General features: G+C 57.0%; 1 protein-coding gene across 1 annotated transcript in view; it reads left to right on the forward strand.

Moving 5' to 3' along the window:
- The window catches only part of BICRA (BRD4 interacting chromatin remodeling complex associated protein), a 75,819-nt gene that overhangs the window by 43,593 nt on the left and 13,243 nt on the right, over positions 1-18,983 (forward strand). The window contains 6 exon segments of the mRNA XM_079800758.1: positions 9,858-9,958; positions 11,269-11,314; positions 11,405-11,447; positions 13,277-13,342; positions 16,503-17,172; positions 17,175-18,463. Coding sequence (XP_079656884.1) covers positions 11,274-11,314; positions 11,405-11,447; positions 13,277-13,342; positions 16,503-17,172; positions 17,175-18,463 — 2,109 coding nt within the window. The 5' untranslated portion in view covers positions 9,858-9,958; positions 11,269-11,273.

An 18,983-nucleotide genomic window follows, 5' to 3' on the forward strand; every position in this document is an offset into this window, starting at 1 on the left:
GTGGATGGGTAGGTGGCGAGGGAAATGGCGAGGTGTCGGTTGGGCAGGAGCGGTGGTCGGGGAAAGGAGGCGAGAGCGGAGAGGTGAGGGAGGCGGAATGGCTAAGACTTGGGCGAGTCAGGGCTTGGCCCTTAGCCTCAGGAGGGCTGTATCAGCTACCGCTACAATACAATTCCCAAATTTAGAGGCTGGTCTGGTTACTATTGCTGTTTAACAAATCACCCCAAATATAGTAGCTTAAAGCAACAATTGTATTGTGCTCATGGTTTAATGGGTCAAGAATTTCACATGGGCCCTAGCCGGTTTGGCTCAGTGGACAGAGCGTCGCCCTGTAGGCCAAAGGGTCCCGGGTTCAATTCTGGGTCAAGGACATGTACATTGGTTGCAGGCTCCTCCCTGGCCCTGGCCCTGGTCAGGGCCGGTGCAGGAGGCAGCCAATGGATGTGTTTCTCTCACATCGATGTTTCTCTGTCTTTCCCTCTCTCTTCCACTCCCCCTAAAAGATCAATGAAAAAATATCCTCGGGTGAGGATTAACCAAAAAAAAAAAAAGAAAAGAAAACGATTTTCACGTGGAATTTACCCTGACCGGTGGTTCAGTGGTTAGATCGTCAGCCCGAGCACCGAAGGATTATAGGTTCGATCCCTGGCCCCAACCGGGGAGCGTGCAGGAAACAACCAATCGATGTGTCTCACATTGATGTTTCTCTCGCTCTCTCCCTGTCTCCCCCTCACTGCCTTCCACTTGTTCTTTAAAAAAAAAAATCAGCGGTGAAAATATCCTTGGGGAAAATATCCTTGGTGAGGAGTAACCAAAAAAAAGAAGAAGAATAATTTCACCTGGAATTTGACCCAGTGGGTCTCTGCTCCACATGTTGGGTCTGGGCTGGGAGACTCCGAGGCGGGGCAGAGGCCTGTCCACACACTCACCTGGCCCCGGGCGGGGGGGACTTACGATTCGGCTGTCAGCCAGCGTGCCTGCGTGTGGTCTCTTCAGGTGACGAGCTGTGGCGTGCCCCTCGCACGGTGGCCTCAGGGTAGTCAGGCTCCTTTCTGCTGGCTTTCAGGTCCGATCCCAGTGGACAAGGCAGAGACTGCACTGCCTGCTGCAACCTCGCTCAGAAGTCGCCTCGTGGCCCGTCTGTGCGCTGCCCTGGGTGAAGCCGGCACCCCTTCCCTCCACGCCCGGGGAGCGGAAAGGTCGCCCGGGGGAGGCCTGGGTGGTGGGGACGTGGTCGCAGCATCTTTGGAAAACAGGATGCTCCACCGTGGCTGGGATTGGGACGGGGCACGTCTGGCCTGACCTGGGTGCCTGTGGCCAGCTGAGTAGGTGGATCTACGTCCGGGCCTGGGCGGCTGTGAGCCGTGATGATGGCGGTGACGGGCAGGTGTCTCTCGCCCTCCGACAGGCTAGCCCGGCCTCTCCACATGGCAGCTGGGCAGAGAGTCCAGGCTGCCAGGTCTCCTTCGGCGGAGTCTCGGGAACACACATCACTTCTGCCACAATGATATTAGCCCTGGCTGGTTTGGCTCAGTGGATAGAGCGTCAGCCTGCGGACTGAAAGGTCCCAGGTTCGATTCTGGTCAAGGGCACGTACCTTGGTTGCGGGCACATCCCCAGTGGGGGGTGGGGGGGTGCAGGAGGCAGCTGATCGATGTTTCTAGCTCTCTATCCCTCTCCCTTCCTCTCTGTAAAAAATCAATAAAATATATTTAAAATATATTTATATTAATTTCAGCGAGGAAGGAACAGGGAGAGAGAGATAGAAACATCAATGATGAGAGAGAATCACTTGTTGGCTGCCTCCTGCACACTCCCCACACTGGGGATGGAGCCCACAACCTGGGCATGTGCCCTTGACCGGAATCGAACCTGGGACCCTTTAGTCTGCAGGTCGACGCTCCATCCACTGAGCCAAACCGGCTGGGGCTGGACCTCATCTCTTGATGGGGGAGCTGCAAAGAGAGAGTGGGATGAGGGAGGAAAGAGTTTCTGGCTCCTTTTGCCGTCACCATGGTGGTCCTTCTTTTCAGATTCCCTCACCATCAGGTCCCCTCCATTTGGCCGGGCCTCTTTGCCCAGTGGGCTCACAGAGTCCCGTCCTTGCCCCGGGGAAGAGTCCTTGGGTTGGGTTGGGTTGCAAAGTTACCAGAGGTGGGAGCTCATTTGTGTCAGGTTGTATCTGACTGTAAATAAAGGAGCCCCTAACAGGAACGTCAATGGTCCGGGTGAAGACTCTCCAGGAAGGTAGCCGTGAGGAGGTGTTCAGAACCCAGCCTTTTTCTCTCCTCTCGATAGTCATCCTTCGGAAGGGACCGGATCAGCCTCGGGTTGGTTGCCTCATGGTTGCAAACTGGCTGCCACAGCTCCGGTCATCACAACTATGTTCAACGCCGATAGCGGGGAGCAAAAGCCTCTCTTTCTGAGCAGTTCTGTCTTTTTTTTTTAATACATTTTTATTGATTTCAGAGAGGAAGGAAGAGGGAGAGAGATAGAAACAACAATGATGTGAGAGAACCATTGATTGGCTGCCTTCTGCACGCCCCCCACTGGGGATCGAGCCCGCAACCCAGGCATGGGCCCCTGACCGGAATCAAACCTGAGACCTTTCAGTCCGCAGGCCGATGCTCTATCCACTGAGCCAAACCGGCGAGGGCAGTTCAGTCTTTATACTCTGGAAGGAACACGTTCCCAAAGTCTGCCAGAGCCTTCCCCCAAAGTCTCACTGAGTAGAACCCAGCCCTGTGCCCTTGGGCTTTTACTGTGTGCAGAAAGCTACGCCTCGCTGAGCCGCAGGGAAGCCTGGGAACGTCTGACTAAGGGGTAGGCGACGCTGGCTTGTCTAATTGTTTTAGAGCTGTTTTGACGACAGCTCACAGTAGGAAATATGTGCCCGTGCAGACGCACGTAATTGAAACCAGTGTCACAAGCTGATCCTTAACATGTGTTGCCTTTTAATCTTTTCTATTCTATCCCATTCCATTTTCTATTCTATATCATTTAATTAAAAAAAAAAAAAAAGGAATCTGGCCCTGACTGGGTAGGTCAATTGGTTAGAGCATCGTGTTGATCCCCAGTCAGAGCACATACAAGAATCAATCAGTGAATGCATAAATCAATAGCCCTCCCTCCCTCCTCCCTTCCTTTTCTCTCTCTAAAATCAATCAATCAATTTAAAAAAAAAAAAATCCTGGCCACAGCCTGCTGATTTGATTTCACAGCCCTCAGCGGCCTGGCCTGTTGTTTGTAAAAGACGGACTCCGAACCACGGCCTTTTGTTTACACCGTGGACTTGGCCAGGGTCACCCTGAGCAGCATCAGGCTGCCTGGGAGGGAGAGGAGGAGGGCTGGGGACACGTGTTGGGAAAAGCAGCCGCCAGGCGTGGCCACTTATCTTCCCATCCCGACACTCCCGTCAGCCAGCGATGCGGTCCTGTCGACTTGCTTTGTATGACTTGCAAGGGACCCGCGGGTTACTCACATGCGCATTGGGGAGTTGCAGTCTGCCTGTTTCTGGAGCTCTCGGGGCCTTTAATTCCTGTCCTGTAAGCTTCTTGGCGTCCGCACAGCTCCCGATGACAGCGCAGAACTCCCGTGGCATTACGAGCGCCGGAGGAATTCACACGCGTTTCTGGAAGGACATTCTGTCGTGGCTGCGTCACGGCTGTCTTCCGGAACTGCCTGTGGTTCCCGGGATGGCGTTTCCTGCCTTTGATGGTAGGTGGTGAGGAAGGAGGCTCTTCAGAATCTCGGGGTCCGAGTTCGAATTCCGCCCCGTGGAGTGGTCCTGGTCCCTCTGAGACTCTGTGTCCTGAGCTGTGAGACGTGAGTCCGCGTTCTTCCCAGCTCCCCGGGGCCCGAGAGGGGTCAGTGGGTATAGAGTTAGCGAAGGCCTGAGAGGGAGGAATCAGGGGGCCCCTGTGGGCTTTCCAAGGTGCAGCCGTCAGCTTCGGCGGAGTGACGTGCAGTAACCAGTGAGCCCCAAAGCTCAGGGGCTCACAGTAGCAAAATCTCATTCAGGCTCGTGTGTGTGCCCCTCATCGGTTGGCTGTGGCTCTGTCCATGTGCCCACTCCATTCGGGGAGTCCGGCGGGAACCACGTGATGGCTCTTAAAGCTTCTCCTCCCGTGTGAACGATTCAGGGTTGGCAGCTTTGCACACCGATGGTGTCCCCGGGAGTCACTTTTCCGGAAGCTTTTGAGGATGTGTGTGTCGAGGAAAGGGAAACATCGATGAGAGAGAAACATCGACCAGCTGCCTCCTGCACACCCCCCACAGGGGATGTGCCCACAACCAAAGTACATGCCCTTGACAGAAATCGAACCTGGGACCCTTGAGTCCGCAGGCCGACGCTCTATCCACTGAGCCAAACCGATTAGGGCTATAAATATTTTTATTTAAAACTTGGATAGTCCTAATTATCCTTCTTTTCAACTGTGGTAAAACACATGTAACAAAATCTATCATCGTAGCCACTTAAAAAAAATTTTTTTTAAATTAATTGGATGGAGAGAGAGATAGAAACATCAATGATGAGAGAGGATCGTTGATTGGCTGCCTCCTGCACGCCCCCAGGAATCGAACCGTGACCACCTGGTTCATGGGTTGATGCTCAACCACTGAACCACACCGGCCGGGCATCTTAGCCGTTTCTATATATATTTTATTTATTTTTTACAGAGAGGAAGAGAGAGGGATAGAGAGTTAGAAACATCGATGATAGAGAAACATCGATCAGCTGCCTCTTGCACACACCCCACTGGGGATGTGCCCGCAACCAAGGTACATGCCCCTGACCGGAATCGAACCTGGGACCTTTCAGTCCGCAGGCCGACGCTCTATCCACTGAGCCAAACCGGTTTCGGCTCTTAGCCGTTTCTAAGCGTACAGTTCAGGGGCGTTAAGTTGTGCAGCCGTCCCCACTATCCCTCTCCAGAGCTCTTTTCATTTTGTAAAACTGAAACTCTGCACCCGTTCAATAACCCCAATCCAACCCCCGTAACCCGCGCCCCCCCACCCCCCTCCCAGCAGCCACCATCCTGCTTCCTCTGTGTGTGTGTGTGTGTGAGTGTGTGTATGTGTGTGTATGTATGTGTGTGTTTGGACCTCCAAGTAGAGTCAGTGGCACTTGTCTTTTTGTAACTGGTGCGTTTCACTTAGCGCGACGTCCTCAAGGGTCACCCGCGTTGTACCCCGTGTCAGAGTTCCCTCTCTGAATAGTGTCCCGTCGTCTGTACGCACCCCATCTTGCTCATCCGTCCGTTCACCTGTGGGTGGACACGGGTTGTTTCTACGTCTGGGCTGCTGTGAACAGGGCGTGCACATACCTCCTCGAGGCCCTAGTGCCTTTGGATGTGTACCCAGAAGCGGGGTTGCTGGGCCATGTGGTGATTCTATTTTTAATTTTCTGAGGAGCCGCCAGCCGACCCTGCACAGCAGCTGTGCCGCTTTGCGTTCCCACCAGCCGTGCACAGGGTTCCACGTCTCCTCATTCTCGCCACCACTTGCGATTCTCTGTTTTATTGGCAGTAGCCATCCTAATGGGTGTGAGGAGGTGTCTGTGGTTTTTAAAATCTATTTTTATTTTCTATTTTTCTTTATTTATTGATTTGAGAGAAACATCCATTTGTTGTTCCGCTTATTTACGCATTCATTGGTTGATTCTTGTAAGCGCCCTGACGGGGGATCGAACCGGCAACCTTGGCGTATTGGGACGATGCTCTAACCAACTGAGCTACCCGGCCAGGGCCAGTGTCTGTGGTTTTGATTGCATTTTCCCTAATGACGAGTGACGTTGGTCATATTTTCATGTGCTCATAGCCATTTGTGTATCTTCTTGGGAGAATGTCTGTTCAAGTCCTTTGCCCTAATTTCACTTAATTAACTTGAACTTTAATGTATATAGCCACCTGTGGCTACCGTCTTGGCCAGCATATTCTACATGCCCCCTGCACACCCACAACTGGGCTATTTTGCAGTAAAGCACAGGCATGCTATCATTTCGCCCCTAAATATTTCAGGATGTATTTGTAAAAGGTAAGGGCTCTGAAGAGGGAAAAAAGGACACGGTTTCATTACTACACCTACAATCTTACTCCCAATTCCTGAATATCAGAACTATCCAGGCAGCGGTCACATTCTCTTTTTCACCAGTTGGGTCCATTTGTGTCCTTAAAGGCTCCCTCTGCCTGCTGGCCGCGAGCACAGGGGCGCGGGCACGTTTCATCCCTGTGTGTGGCCCCTGGTTTCCCCACACCCGCTCTGTTTAGCCTCCGTTATCTCACCGGAGAAATGGGGTAGTCATAGGGCAGTGATGGTGAACCTATGACACGCGTGTCAGCACTGACACGCGTAGCCATTTCTGATGACACGTGGCCGCATGCCGAGGATGAAACATTTGCTGCTCCTGAGGATGAAACATTTGCGACTAGAGTCTTGGAGTTAGTTTTTTCCTCAAAGTGACACACTACCCGAGTTATGCTCAGTTTTTTGGCGAAGTTTGACACATCAAGCTCAAAAGCTTGCCCATCACTGTCATAGGGGGTTGGAAGGCTTCAAGGAGACTTGGTGTCGGCAGCTTACGTCAGACCGTGTGCATAAGCCACGACGGAAGCGGATGACAGGTAAACCCTCCCAGTTGTGCTCAAGGGTGACACATGGCAAAGGGCACCAGGACTTTTGTCCCCAACACCGGGTCCAGCCAGAAAGCTCTAGGATGACCACACGGCGTGGTATTCACAGTGGCAGTTACAGTAAGTCCCGGCATGCCTCATTGTATTGCGCCTCACAGATGTTGCTCTCCCCTCCCTTTTTTTTTTTTTTTAATTTATTGATTTTTTACAGAGCGGAAAGGAGAGGGATAGAGAGCTAGAAACATCGATGAGAGAGAAAAATCAACCAGCTGCCTCCTGCACAGCCCCCACCGGGGATGTGCCCGCAACCAATGTACATGCCCTTGACCGGAATCGAACCTGGGACCCTTCAGTCCGCAGGCCGACGCTCTATCCACTGAGCCACACCGGCCAGGCCACACACACACACACACACACACACACACACACACCCTTTTCTTTCTTTAACAAATCAGAGGCAAGATTTTCCACCAGCAAAAACATTACAACTCATGTGCCATATTTCATTTTGGTGGTCTGGACCCAAACCCGCAATGTCTCCGAGGTAGGCCTGTATAACGAGTATATATCACTTACAAAATACGTGAGGTTTAACAGTGTTCACGTAAAACGGGTGGGGAGCCTTTTTTTTTTTTTGCCAAGGGCCATTTGGATATTTATAACATCATTCAAAGGCTATACAAAACTACCAATTTAAAAATTAGCCTGCTAGCCCAGCCGGTGTGGCTCAGTGGTTGAGCATCGACCTGTGAACCAGGAGGTCACGGTTCAATTCCCCAGTCAGGGCACATGCCTGGGTTGGGGCCTGGATCCCCACTGTGGGGCATGCAGGAGGCAGCTGATCAATGAGTCTCTCTCATCATTGATCTTTCTATCTCTCTCTCCCTCTCCTTTCCTCTCCGAAACCAATAAAAATACACATATTTTTAAAAATTAGCCTGCCATAGTGGGTCAAGCATTTAATTAACTCACTCTGAATGCCTTGGCAGGGCCAGACCAAATGATTTCATGGGCCTTATGCAACCCGAGGGCCGGACGTTCCCCACCCCTGGTGTAAAACACTCCTATGGGGGAACATACTGTTATCCCCGTTTTCCAGATGGGGAAACTGAGGACACTGAGGCCCAGAGAGGCGAAGTCAGCTGCCCAAGGTCACCCAGCCTGTGCGTGGGGGAGCAGGGAGTTGAGCCCCCCCCTGACTCTAACTCCAGAACCATCACCCCACGCTGGACCTCTTGGCATCAACCCAATAGGAGACAGATGCCAACCTGGGTACCCAGTTGACTGGGGGACATCTGAGAGGAGCCCAGGCCTGCTAATCATTACATGTTGTTCTCTTTATTATGGAACGTTTGAAAAATATACAAAGTAGCCCTAGCCGGTTTGGCTCAGTGGATGGAGCGTCAGCCTGTGGACTGAGGGGTCCCAGGTTTGATTCCGGTCAAGGGCATGTACCTTGGTTGTGGGCACATCCCCAGTAGGGGGTGTGCAGGAGGCAGCTGATCGATGTTTCTCTCTCATCGATGTTTCTGGCTCTCTATTCCTCTCCCTTCCTCTCTGTAAAAAATCAATAAAATATTTTTTAAAAAATGTTCTCAAAGTCTGGAGCCTCCTGCGACATTCCCCTGTGGGTTTGGAGAGGCTGCTGGGGTAACAGCCCCTCCTGGCTGATCACAAAGCGCAGGCCTCGCCCCGGACTGGAGGGAGGGAGGAGGGGAGATTTTGGAACCTGGCTGCTCCCTCGAAATGCCCTTGAGGGCCTGTGAGAGCCTCCAGGCCAGGGCGTGCGCCTGGAATCCAGGGGGACACTGGCCTTGTGGCAGCTGCTTTCTAGCCTTTCTGGGTGAGGAGGAGGGGGAGCTGGCCGCTGTTCCTCTTTTCTGTGCCGCCCTCTCTTATCCCTTCGGATCTGACTATCAGCAGGCATTCCTAAAGCGATAACAAAAGCCTGCGGGAGCGAGTCACCAGCCCCTTATCTTGACATTGTTGCCATATTTGCGTCAGATCTTGAAAGAGAAACGATGCAAAGAGCATCTTCTGTGTCATAGCGGCTGAGTGGGGTTGAGTGGGGGACTCCGCTCCCATGGCAGCCTGGCCGCTGGCCGCCGGCCGTGGAGGGCTCTTGGGCGTTTTGCTAGCTGTTCTGAGCCTCGGTCTCTCATCTATGGAACGGGGCTAACAAAAGCCCCACCCGATGGGATTTAGAGGAGGGGAAACGGGTTAATACGCAGAGTGGTTTGCTTAAAACCCGTGCCAGCACACAGTGGGCCCGCATCAGTGACTCAGCGTCCCTGACAGCGGGACCTCCTGATTCACGGATTCTGCGTTTGTGAGTTGGCCTGCTCGCTACCGTGGGTAACCCCCAGCTCTTCCATGCACGTGCTTCTTTCCAGGTCACTTGCAGACGTGTGCAGAGCCGTGAAAAACGCACACCACGCGTGTGTCCAGCTGAGGGCCCTGCCTAGTGTCCCTAAGACCAGGGGGGCGGGATGTGCCCGGCAGGAAGGACCGTGTCAGGGAGGCTACGCTCAGGCCCGAGTTAGCGTGCTGCGGGCTGCGTGTTCAGTGGGAACGACCAACAATTTATAGGAAGTCAGCTTCCTTAGGCGTCACAAGGACGCCATGGATTGGTGGATGAAAGAGTGACGAGGCTTGTGGGAACCTAGTTCCTGTGTGTCCTGGGAGTGGGGATTTGGGATTCACTGTTCCTGGCAGCGTTAGAACAGAAGTCCCGCAGACGCCAGAATTGGCTGGATTTTGTGACTGATGTGCCAGTAAATGCTGTTGTACAGTGTTATGCACCACTAGAGGCCGGTGCACGAAATTCGTGCAAGAGTGGGCCTTCCTTCCCCCGGCTGCCGGCACCGGCTTCCCTCCGGCACCCGGGACCGGGCTTCCCTCGCAGCCCCGCTTCGTCTGGAAGGTTGTCCGGAAGGACGTCTGGTCTAATTAGCATATTACACTTCTATTATTGTAGATTATGTGCCCGATGTATCTCTCCTGCCCTGTGCATATGTACGTACGGCACAGTACATGTGTATATGTGACCATGCGTAGTGCTGGTTTATGTGGTTATAAAGTGGATTTGACCTCTCCTTTAACCTCGTATCTTCAACCGTTCCGCTCTCTCTCGTGTCCCCCATCCCGTTTCTCCCCTCCCAGCTACATCTTCCTCCTTTCGCTGACGTTCTCACTCGCAGTCTCTCTCTCGTTCTCTCTCCACAGCTGGCTCCCGAAAGGACACTCCCCAAGTCCCCTGCTGGGGGCCCCGCGTAGACCTGGAGTGGACACCCCCTCCTTCCCTTCATGATTCGTTTGTAGCACAGGTAACCAGTGGGGAGGGGGTCCCCGTGCATCCCTCGCTCACCCTCCTGGGCCCACCTGGGCCCCTGGGCTGGGAAGGAACATTCCGTCTTGGCAGAGCCTGCAGCCCCTGTCTCCAGCCGGGCCCCTGGGCCATGTGGGCATCCCCCCGCCTCCACCCTGCTATGGGCAGGCTCTCCATCCCCCCTTTCTCCAGCTTCTTTTCAGACTTGCCTTTCCATCCCCTGCCGGGCCTTGCCCCCCCTCCTGTGGCTGGTAGAGAAGGGCAGGGGCTTGGAGGCCACAGACCTGGCGACACGGGGGTGGGGGAGGGACGGACAGGTAGGGCTGGGACATGGAGTCAGAGAGAAGCCACTCAATGCAGCAAAGCCGCGGAAGGGACTTCCTGGGGCCGTCCTAGGGCCCACTCTGGGAGGGAGAGTGATTGGCACGTGGGGCTCCTGGGAGCTGAGTGGGACTGGGAGGGCTCAGTGAGGGTTGTTCAGAGCATGCTGTGTGGGTGAGGGGCGGGGCCGGCTGAGCGAGCGTGTGAGATTAGTGTGGGTCCACGACAGTCTGAGAAGAGCGGGCCCTGGGCTGCAGCACAGGGCGGGGGGTGGGGGGAGACTGGGTGTGGCTTCTCTGTCCTCCGAGCATCACTGGGAGGAAGGGATGGGCAGGGAAGGCTGGGTCGGCTGTGCTGGAAGGAGAGAATGACGGATGTTCGAGTGGCAGTTTGGCCGGATGGACAGGTGGACGCTTGGAGGGAGGGAGGGTGTTAGGAAAGACGGAGGTTGGGTGGGCTGGGGGTGGATGGGTGGGTGCGGAGAACGTCCCTCAGCTGTGGGACAGGGCTGACATCCCTCCCTGTCCCGGGGGTTGGACCAGCTAACGTTTGTGCAGCACTTGTTAGCCGCCTGCATCCTCATCCTCATCCTCATCCTCATCCTCATCCTCATCCTCATCCTCATCCTCAGCATGCTGACGGGCTCAGCCTCCATGTACTCACCTGCAGTGGGAGTGACAGGACCCCCTGAGGGATGCTGGGAGGATGAGCTAAGAGTGTGTGAAGTGCTTAGCACTGGGCTGCGCAGGGTCAGGCTCTCAGGCTCGCTTAGTCTTGGGTGATATCATCATCGTTATCAGATTCTGGGGACAGAGAGGGAGCGGGGAGGGCACCCCAACCCCTCCCATGCCCAGGGGAACAGAACCCTGACCCCCTGACCCCACCCAGGGGCCTGCCCTGGAATGGTCCTTGAAGGGAGGCCCTGGTATGCTGCTGAAGTCTAACCTCTCTCCCTTGCCCTCTTCCCGCCCCGCCCGCCCCACCCAGTGGCAATGGATGATGAGGATGGGAGATGCTTACTAGACGTGATTTGGTGAGTAACTGGCTCCCCCCACCCTCTTTCCCCCTCCCCTCCCCCACCCGCCCCTTGCCTCCTCAGTGCCTCTTCCCTTCTCTCTTTCAGTGACCCTCAGGCCCTCAATGACTTCTTACATGGATCCGAGAAGGTGAGTGTTGGGCAGGAGGTGTCCGGGGCAGGGGCTGTGGAATGGGGAACTGACGTGTTCCCTGAGGCAGTAGACATCTGCCCCTTGACCTCCGTGAGCCGGGCAGGGTGGTTGCGGAGGAGAGCACAAGAGATGGCAAATCCCTGACCTCACGCCGTCCACATTTCCTTGGTCAACAGAGTAGCCAATAGCCAGTGAAAGGGACCGTGGAAAGCGCCGTGCAGAATAGGACGGGAAAGAATAGTGTCACTTGCCCAACAAAAGAGGTTTGAAAGGAAATGAATGGGGGGGGGGCAGGGGCTTCTTTAGCCAGTGAGGTGAGGGCGGGTCCCTCTAAGGAGCTGACGTTGAAGGTGGACCTGAAGGGTCAGAGGGAGGTGCCACGGTGCCCCGGGCAGGCCGAGAGCAGGTACAAAGGTGGGGAAATTGGCATGGTTGAGGAACAGAAAGAAGGCTGGTGGGGCTGGACCGGAGGGGAGACTGGTAGGAAGTGAGACGAGGCGAGAAACGTCACCTGGTCGTGCAGAGCCCGGAAGACCTGGGTCCAGGAGTTGAGGTTTTACTTTGGATGCGGCAGGCAGCTCTGGCGTGCTATCCAGCAGGAGAAAGCCGTGCTCGATTATCACCCCGGAGAGCGGGGCAGAGCAGGGGAGAGTGGGAGTCTGTGGATCCACGGGGAGCTGTATCAGTCACCTAGGGCTGCGTAACAAGTTGTCCCAACGCTTGGTGACTTAAACCAACACGTTGGAGCTCTCGCCGTTCATGAGGCTCAGGCGTCAGGGAGCGGCTTAGCTGGGGGTCTGGCTCAGGGTCTCTCTGGGGTTGCAGTCAGGGGTCGGCTGGGGCTGCTGTCGTCTGAGGGCTTGTCTGGGGCCAGAAGATGGGGCTGCAGCTCCTCACCACGGGGACGTCTCCTTGGGGCTGCTGCTGAAGTGTCCTCACGACTGGGCAGGTGGCTCCCCCAGCGTGAGTCACCCAAGGGCCGAAGCTCAGTGCCTTTTATGACCTGGTCTCCAGTCACACGCAGTCACTTCTGTCAGATTGTACTCACCAGAAGCAAGTCACCGAGCCAGCCCACACGCGTAGGGAGGGAAGGAGAAGTGTCAGTGGGTGGAGTGGAGGCCAGTGCAACGGGATGACGAGGGCCTGGGCCCCGGGGCAGGGGTGAGGAGGGGCCAGGCGCTGGTGGGGTCCGGGTGGGAGGCAGCTCCTAGACTTGATGTCAAGGAAGAGAGGTGTCTCGAATGCCTCCTGGATTTTGGCCTGAGCAGCTGAGCGGGCTGTGATACGGGTTTCTGTGATTGGGAGGTTGGCGTGGGTTCCAGGAACCCAGGGAGGGCTGTTGGAAATAGTCTGTGGCTCCGGAGAGACATCCGCTGGAGAGATGGGTGAGGCCACCCCGGCCGTGGACAGCCACTGGGTGTGGACCCGGGCTCTGTCCTAGGTCCTGAAGGCGCTCCCGGAAACCAGCCAGTCCCTGCCTCCCAGAGACAGTGCCGTGCAGAGTGGGGCCGGCTGGGGGGCCGGGCCGGCTACTTGGAGTGACTTAGTGGGAAGGGGCCGAGAGCCGATGGGAGGAGGTGGCATATAGGACAAGCCCTGAAGGATGTGTTACCAGGGGGAGAGGCAGGGCACGGCGTGGGCAAAGGCGGAGGCAGGATTCTCTCGTCACGGCAGCCATGAAGTCAGGAGAGCCTTGGAAGCCAGGCTGAGGGACTGTGTTGGGGTCGTCTTGCCCCCCACCTCGTCTTTGTCTTTTTGTTCTTGAGCAGGGCTGGTTTGCCGTCCAGCTGACCTCTGACCTTGGGTGGGGGCGGGTCTTGTTACAGCTCGATGGTGACGACCTCCTGGATAATCCTGGGGAGGCCCAAAGTGCCTTCTATGAAGGTCCTGGGGTAAGTGGCTCCCGGGCTGGGGGAGGGCTGCAGGCTCCCAGACATCTCCCAAGCTGTCCACAGCAGCAGCCGGTGGGAGGGAGGCCCCGAAGGCAGGAGGGAGGGGTCACATGACACTCATCCCCATGATGCACTGTGCTGGGCGGAGGGTGGGAGGCAGTCAGAGAGCAGGGTGGGGGAGGTGGGACCTCTGCTGCTGGAGCACCCTGGCTTTGGGGGGGACCTTGGGGGTCAGCGATGCAAAGCTGTTCTGGGGAGTTGGGGCAGATGCTGGCTCTGGCGTTCACCAGGGAATACTTCTCTGGGAACAGGTCCTGGAGGCCTGTCCCTGCTCGGCTGTTGGGGGGTGACCTAGTGGGGGAAAGGGATCAACTGACACGGACCTCAGTCTCCATCTGAAAAGTGAATGTGGGGTGATGGACAAGGCCCAGAGTGGGCACCACAGGGGTCATTTATTGAGCACCTACTGTATGCCTGGCTGTGCTGGACCCATTACTGAATGTCCTTATCTTCCTCTTCCTCCTCTCCTGCTGCTTCTGCCGCCCTCCTCCTCTCCCCTCCCCCCGTTTTCCTCCTCCCTCTTCATCATCATAACTGTCATTCACTGAACATGCATTCTATGCCAGACCCTTAAAGTAATTTTCATTTAGTTCTCACAGCTATAATAATATATTCTGAATAAGTTATCTTTCGTAATATAAATGATTACATCCAGAAGCCAACAAATAAACATCATTTCATGTAATTGCCTTTATAGACCTGGAACCATGAGCCTATATTCTTATTCCGTGACCATTATTCTCATCACTGCTCTCGTTGTTTAATGCCCACACGGTCCCTGGCTGGGCTCCAAGCACCTCCCGTACTTGATGCCAGTGAATGTCACGACCACCCTGGGAAGCTCTCTGGTCAGATGGCCACTCACCCCAGGACCTTCATATCTGGATTCCATGCCATGAGCATAATGATTGCCTGTGGAATATTTGTTCAAATACTCATACGCGTATTTATACCCGCCTGTCCTGGATTGTGCATGGAAAGTATTTAAGAAGTGTCGGAGTCCAACCAGTGTGGCTCAGTAGTTGAGCATCGACCCATGAACCAGGAGGTCACGGTTCGATTCCCAGTCAGGGCACATGCACGGGTTGTGGGCTCGATCCCCAATAGGGAGGTGTGCAGAAGGCAGCCAGCCGATCAGTGATTCTCACCATTATGTTGCTATCTCTCTCCCTCTCCCTTCTTTTCTCTGAAATCAATAAAAACATATTTTTAAAAAATTAAAAAGAAATGTGAGACTCGCACGTGGCACAAACTAAGGTTTGTGTGCAGTAGCAGCTGCTGCTGTTATGTTTATGGTTGTTATTATTTTTGTTTTTTAATCCTCACCCAAGGGTTTGTTTATTGAATTTTAGAGAGAGGGGAAGGGAGAGAGAAAAACATCAATGTTAGAGTAAAACATCGATCGGTTGCCTCCTATATGCGCCCCGACTGGAGATCGAACCCGAAACCCAGGTATGTGCCCTGAACGGGAACGGAATCCAAAACCTTTTGGTGCACGGGACAGCGCTCCAGCCAACTGAGCCTCCCAGCCAGGGCTGCTGCTGTTGTGTTTAATAGAGAAACATTAAACATTTTCTTTTTCTTTTTCTTTTTTGTCAATCCTTACCCAAGGATATTTTTTCCATTGCTATATATGATCTCTGAACGCATAATAATCTGGCCACTCAGTGTATATCATATATAATAAAAGGCTAACATGCAGATTGTCCCCTCGACCAGGAGTTCGACCAGCAGGCAGGCCGGCCAACCGCCCATGTCCCCTCCCCCTGGCCAGGCTGGCCAGACCCCACCCATGCATGAATTCATGCACCGGGCCTCTAATATACACTGAGTGGCCAGATTACTATGATCTCTGAACGCATAATAATCTGGCCACTCAGTGTGTGTGTGTGTGTGTGTGTGTGTGTGTGTGTATTTTAGAGGCCCAGTGCATGAATTCGTGCATGGGTGGGGTCCAGCCAGCCTGGCCAGGGGAGGGAACATGGGCAGTTGGCCGGCCTGCCTGTTGGTCTCCTGGTCGAGGGGACAATTTGCATATTAGCCTTTTATTATATAGGATATACACTGAGTGGCCAGATTATTATGCGTTCAGAGATCATAATAATCTGGCCACTCAGTGTGTGTGTGTGTGTGTGTGTGTGTGTGTGTGTGTATTTTAAATTGATTCCAGAGAGGAAGGAAGAGGGAGAGAGAGAGAAACATCAATGATGAGAGAGAATCATTGATCGGCTGCCTCCTGCATGCCCCACACTGGGGATCGAGCCTGCAACCCAGGCGTTTGCCCCAACCGAGAATTGAACCGTGATCTCCTAGTTCATAGGTTGACGCTCAACCAGTGAGCCACTCCAGCCGGGCTCCATTGCTTTTTAGAGAGAGTGGAAGGGAGGGAGAGAGGCGGAGAGAGAGAGGGAGAGAAAGAGAAACATTGATGTGAGAAGAGAGAGAGACATCAACTGGTTGCCTCCCAGGCATGCCCCGACCAGGGGTGGGGAGCGAACTGGGAATCGAACCTGCGACCCTTTGGTGCTTGAGCCAGCCCTCTAACCATTGAGTCACACCAGCCAGGGTGAACCATGATCTTTTATCCGAAACCTTCGGGGCAGGTGTTTTCAGATTCCGGAAAGGTGATGCAGGGGCGTGTGTGCTGCACACAGCAGCAGGCTTGCTCACCTTTCCGGGGCCAGACGTCAGAAGGGTCCCGTCACGTGGGTAAATGATGCCTTTAAGAGCGCCCATCAGTGCCGGTCAGGTTTTGCTTCCGCCACGTTATAAAAGCATCCATGGTTTTCAGAGCCTCTGGGGTTTTGGAGTTGCGGGTGAGAATCAAGGGCCTCGTAGGACGGGTTAGTAAATGGTTTTTGTGCTGCTGGTGTTTGCAGTGGGGGTGGAGGCAGGTTAAGCAGGCTCCCAGCTAAGCCCTGGGGAGCTGGGAGCCAACCCGGGTGCAACCACTTCCAAAAGGAATGTTCTCTCCGACTGTGCCCCCCCGGCTCCCCCCCCCCCCCCCGCCCCCAGCCCCCGGCACCTCGTGTCTGTGTCAGCCGTGCCCTGAGCCGGCCCTTTGCTCATCTCGCCCTTTCCCATCTTATCTGGCCTCCAGCTCCACGTGCAGGAAGCTTCTGGCAACCACTTGAACCCGGAGCCTAGCCAGCCAGCCCCCAGCGTGGACCTAGACTTCCTGGAGGATGACATCCTGGGCTCACCCTCCGCAGGGGGCGGCGGCGGCGGCGGGGGCAGCGGCGGGGGCGGGGGCGCCGACCAGCCCTGCGACATCCTGCAGCAGAGCCTCCAGGAGGCCAACATCACCGAGCAGACCCTCGAAGCCGAGGCCGAGCTGGACCTGGGCCCCTTCCAGCTGCCCACGCTGCAGCCCGCAGATGGCGGGGCCGGCCAGGCGGGTGCTGCGGGGGCTGCTGCCGTGGCCTCGGGGCCCCAGGCCCTCTTCCCGGGGGGCACAGACCTGCTGGGACTCCAGGCCCCGCCCACCGTGCTGACCCACCAGGCCCTGGTGCCGCCCCAGGATGTGGTCAACAAAGCCCTGAGCGTCCAGCCCTTCCTGCAGCCTGTGGGCCTGGGCAACGTGACCTTGCAGCCTATCCCGGGCCTCCAGGGCCTGCCCAACGGCAGCCCCGGGGGCGCCACGGCTGCCACCCTCGGCCTGGCACCCATCCAGGTCGTGGGCCAGCCAGTCATGGCGCTCAACCCGCCCACCTCCCAGCTCCTGGCCAAGCAGGTGCCTGTCAGTGGCTACCTGGCCTCGGCGGCCGGCCCTCGGAACCAGTGACCTTGGCGTCGGCGGGTGTCTCGCCCCAGGGCGCCGGCCTGGTCATCCAGAAGAACCTCCCGGCCGCCGTGGCCACCACGCTCAACGGGAACTCGGTGTTCGGAGGAGCGGGAGCCGCCCCTGCGGCCGCCACCGGGGCGCCCTCAGGGCAGCCGCTGGCCGTGGCCCCCGGCCTCGGCACGTCGCCGCTGGTGCCCGCGCCCAACGTGATCCTGCACCGCACGCCCACGCCCATCCAGCCCAAGCCGGCCGGCGTGCTGCCCCCCAAGCTCTACCAGCTGACACCCAAGCCTTTCGCCCCCGCGGGCGCCACACTCACCATCCAGGGCGAGGCGGGGGGCCTCCCGCAGCAGCCCAAGGCCCCCCAGAACCTGACTTTCATGGCGGCCGGCAAGGCCGGCCAGAACGTGGTGCTTTCGGGCTTCCCGGCCCCGGCCCTGCAGGCGAACGTCTTCAAGCAGCCTCCCGCCACCACCACGGGGGCCGCCCCGCCGCAGCCCCCCGGGGCCCTGAGCAAGCCCATGAGCGTCCACCTCCTGAACCAGGGCAGCAGCATCGTCATCCCCGCCCAGCACATGCTGCCCGGCCAGAACCAGTTCCTGCTGCCCGGCGCCTCGGCCGTCCAGCTCCCCCAGTCGCTCTCGGCCCTGCCGGCCAACGTGGGGGGGCAGATCCTGGCGGCCGCGGCCCCGCACGCAGGGGGACAGCTCATCGCAAACCCCATCCTCACCAACCAGAACTTGGCCGGACCGCTGAGCCTGGGCCCCGTGCTGGCCCCCCACTCGGGGGCCCACAGTGCCGCCCACATCCTCTCGGCCCCCATCCAGGTGGGCCAGCCGGCGCTCTTCCAGATGCCCGTGTCCCTGGCTGCGGGCAGCCTGCCCACGCAGAGCCAGCCGGCGCCCACCGGCCCCACCGCCACCACCGTCCTCCAGGGCGTCACTCTGCCCCCCAGCGCCGTGGCCATGCTCAACGCCCCCGACGGCCTGGTGCAGCCCGCCACCCCCGCCCCCGCCGGGGAGGCCGCGCCTGTCCTCACCGTGCAGGCGGCGCCTCCCACGGTCAGCACCCCACTGCCTTTGGGCCTCCAGCAGCCGCAGGCACCGCAGCAGCCCCCCTCACAGGCCCCCACGCCCCAGCCCGCCAACCCGCCTCAGGCCACCACCCCCCAGCCCAGCCCGGGCCTGGCGTCCAGCCCGGAGAAGATCGTGCTGCCCCCGTCCGCCACTGCCACGGCCATCCTCACTCAGGACTCCCTGCAGATGTTCCTGCCCCAGGTACCCAGGCGGGGGGGCGGCGGGGGGTGGCTGTGGGCGTGGGGGGTGAGGGACAGGAAGGGGTCGTGAGGGCAGGGCCTCTGCTGTGGAGAGGGGCTGAGGGCAGCGAGGCGGCTGGGGAGGTCTGTAGGCTAGGAGAGCATCTCAGAGAGGGCACCCCTGCTCGGCACCAGGGTCCCCAAGGAGGCCCCAGGGTGACGGGGACCTACTGACTGACAGGAAGATGGACAGACAAGGAGGGGCCGACTGACAGGTGAAGGACAAGGAGGGGCTGACTGACATGATGGACAGGGAGAGGGGCCGACTGAGATGATGGACAGGGAGAGGGACAGGCAGACAAGGAGAGCTACTGGTTGACAGAAAGACAGGGTTGGAGAGCGAGGGACTGGCTGACAGACAGACTGCCCTGCTGGAGTGCTGGGGCGAGATCACAGGAACATTGGGCAGGACGTGGAGAGGAGGGAGGGGGGGGGAGGGGAGCTAGAAGACGGCTGCCCTCCAGGGACTCAGTGGAAGGAGC

This window comes from Cnephaeus nilssonii, assembly GCF_951640355.1.
Source record: "Cnephaeus nilssonii genome assembly, chromosome: 20".
NCBI classification, from domain to species: Eukaryota; Metazoa; Chordata; class Mammalia; order Chiroptera; family Vespertilionidae; genus Cnephaeus; species Cnephaeus nilssonii.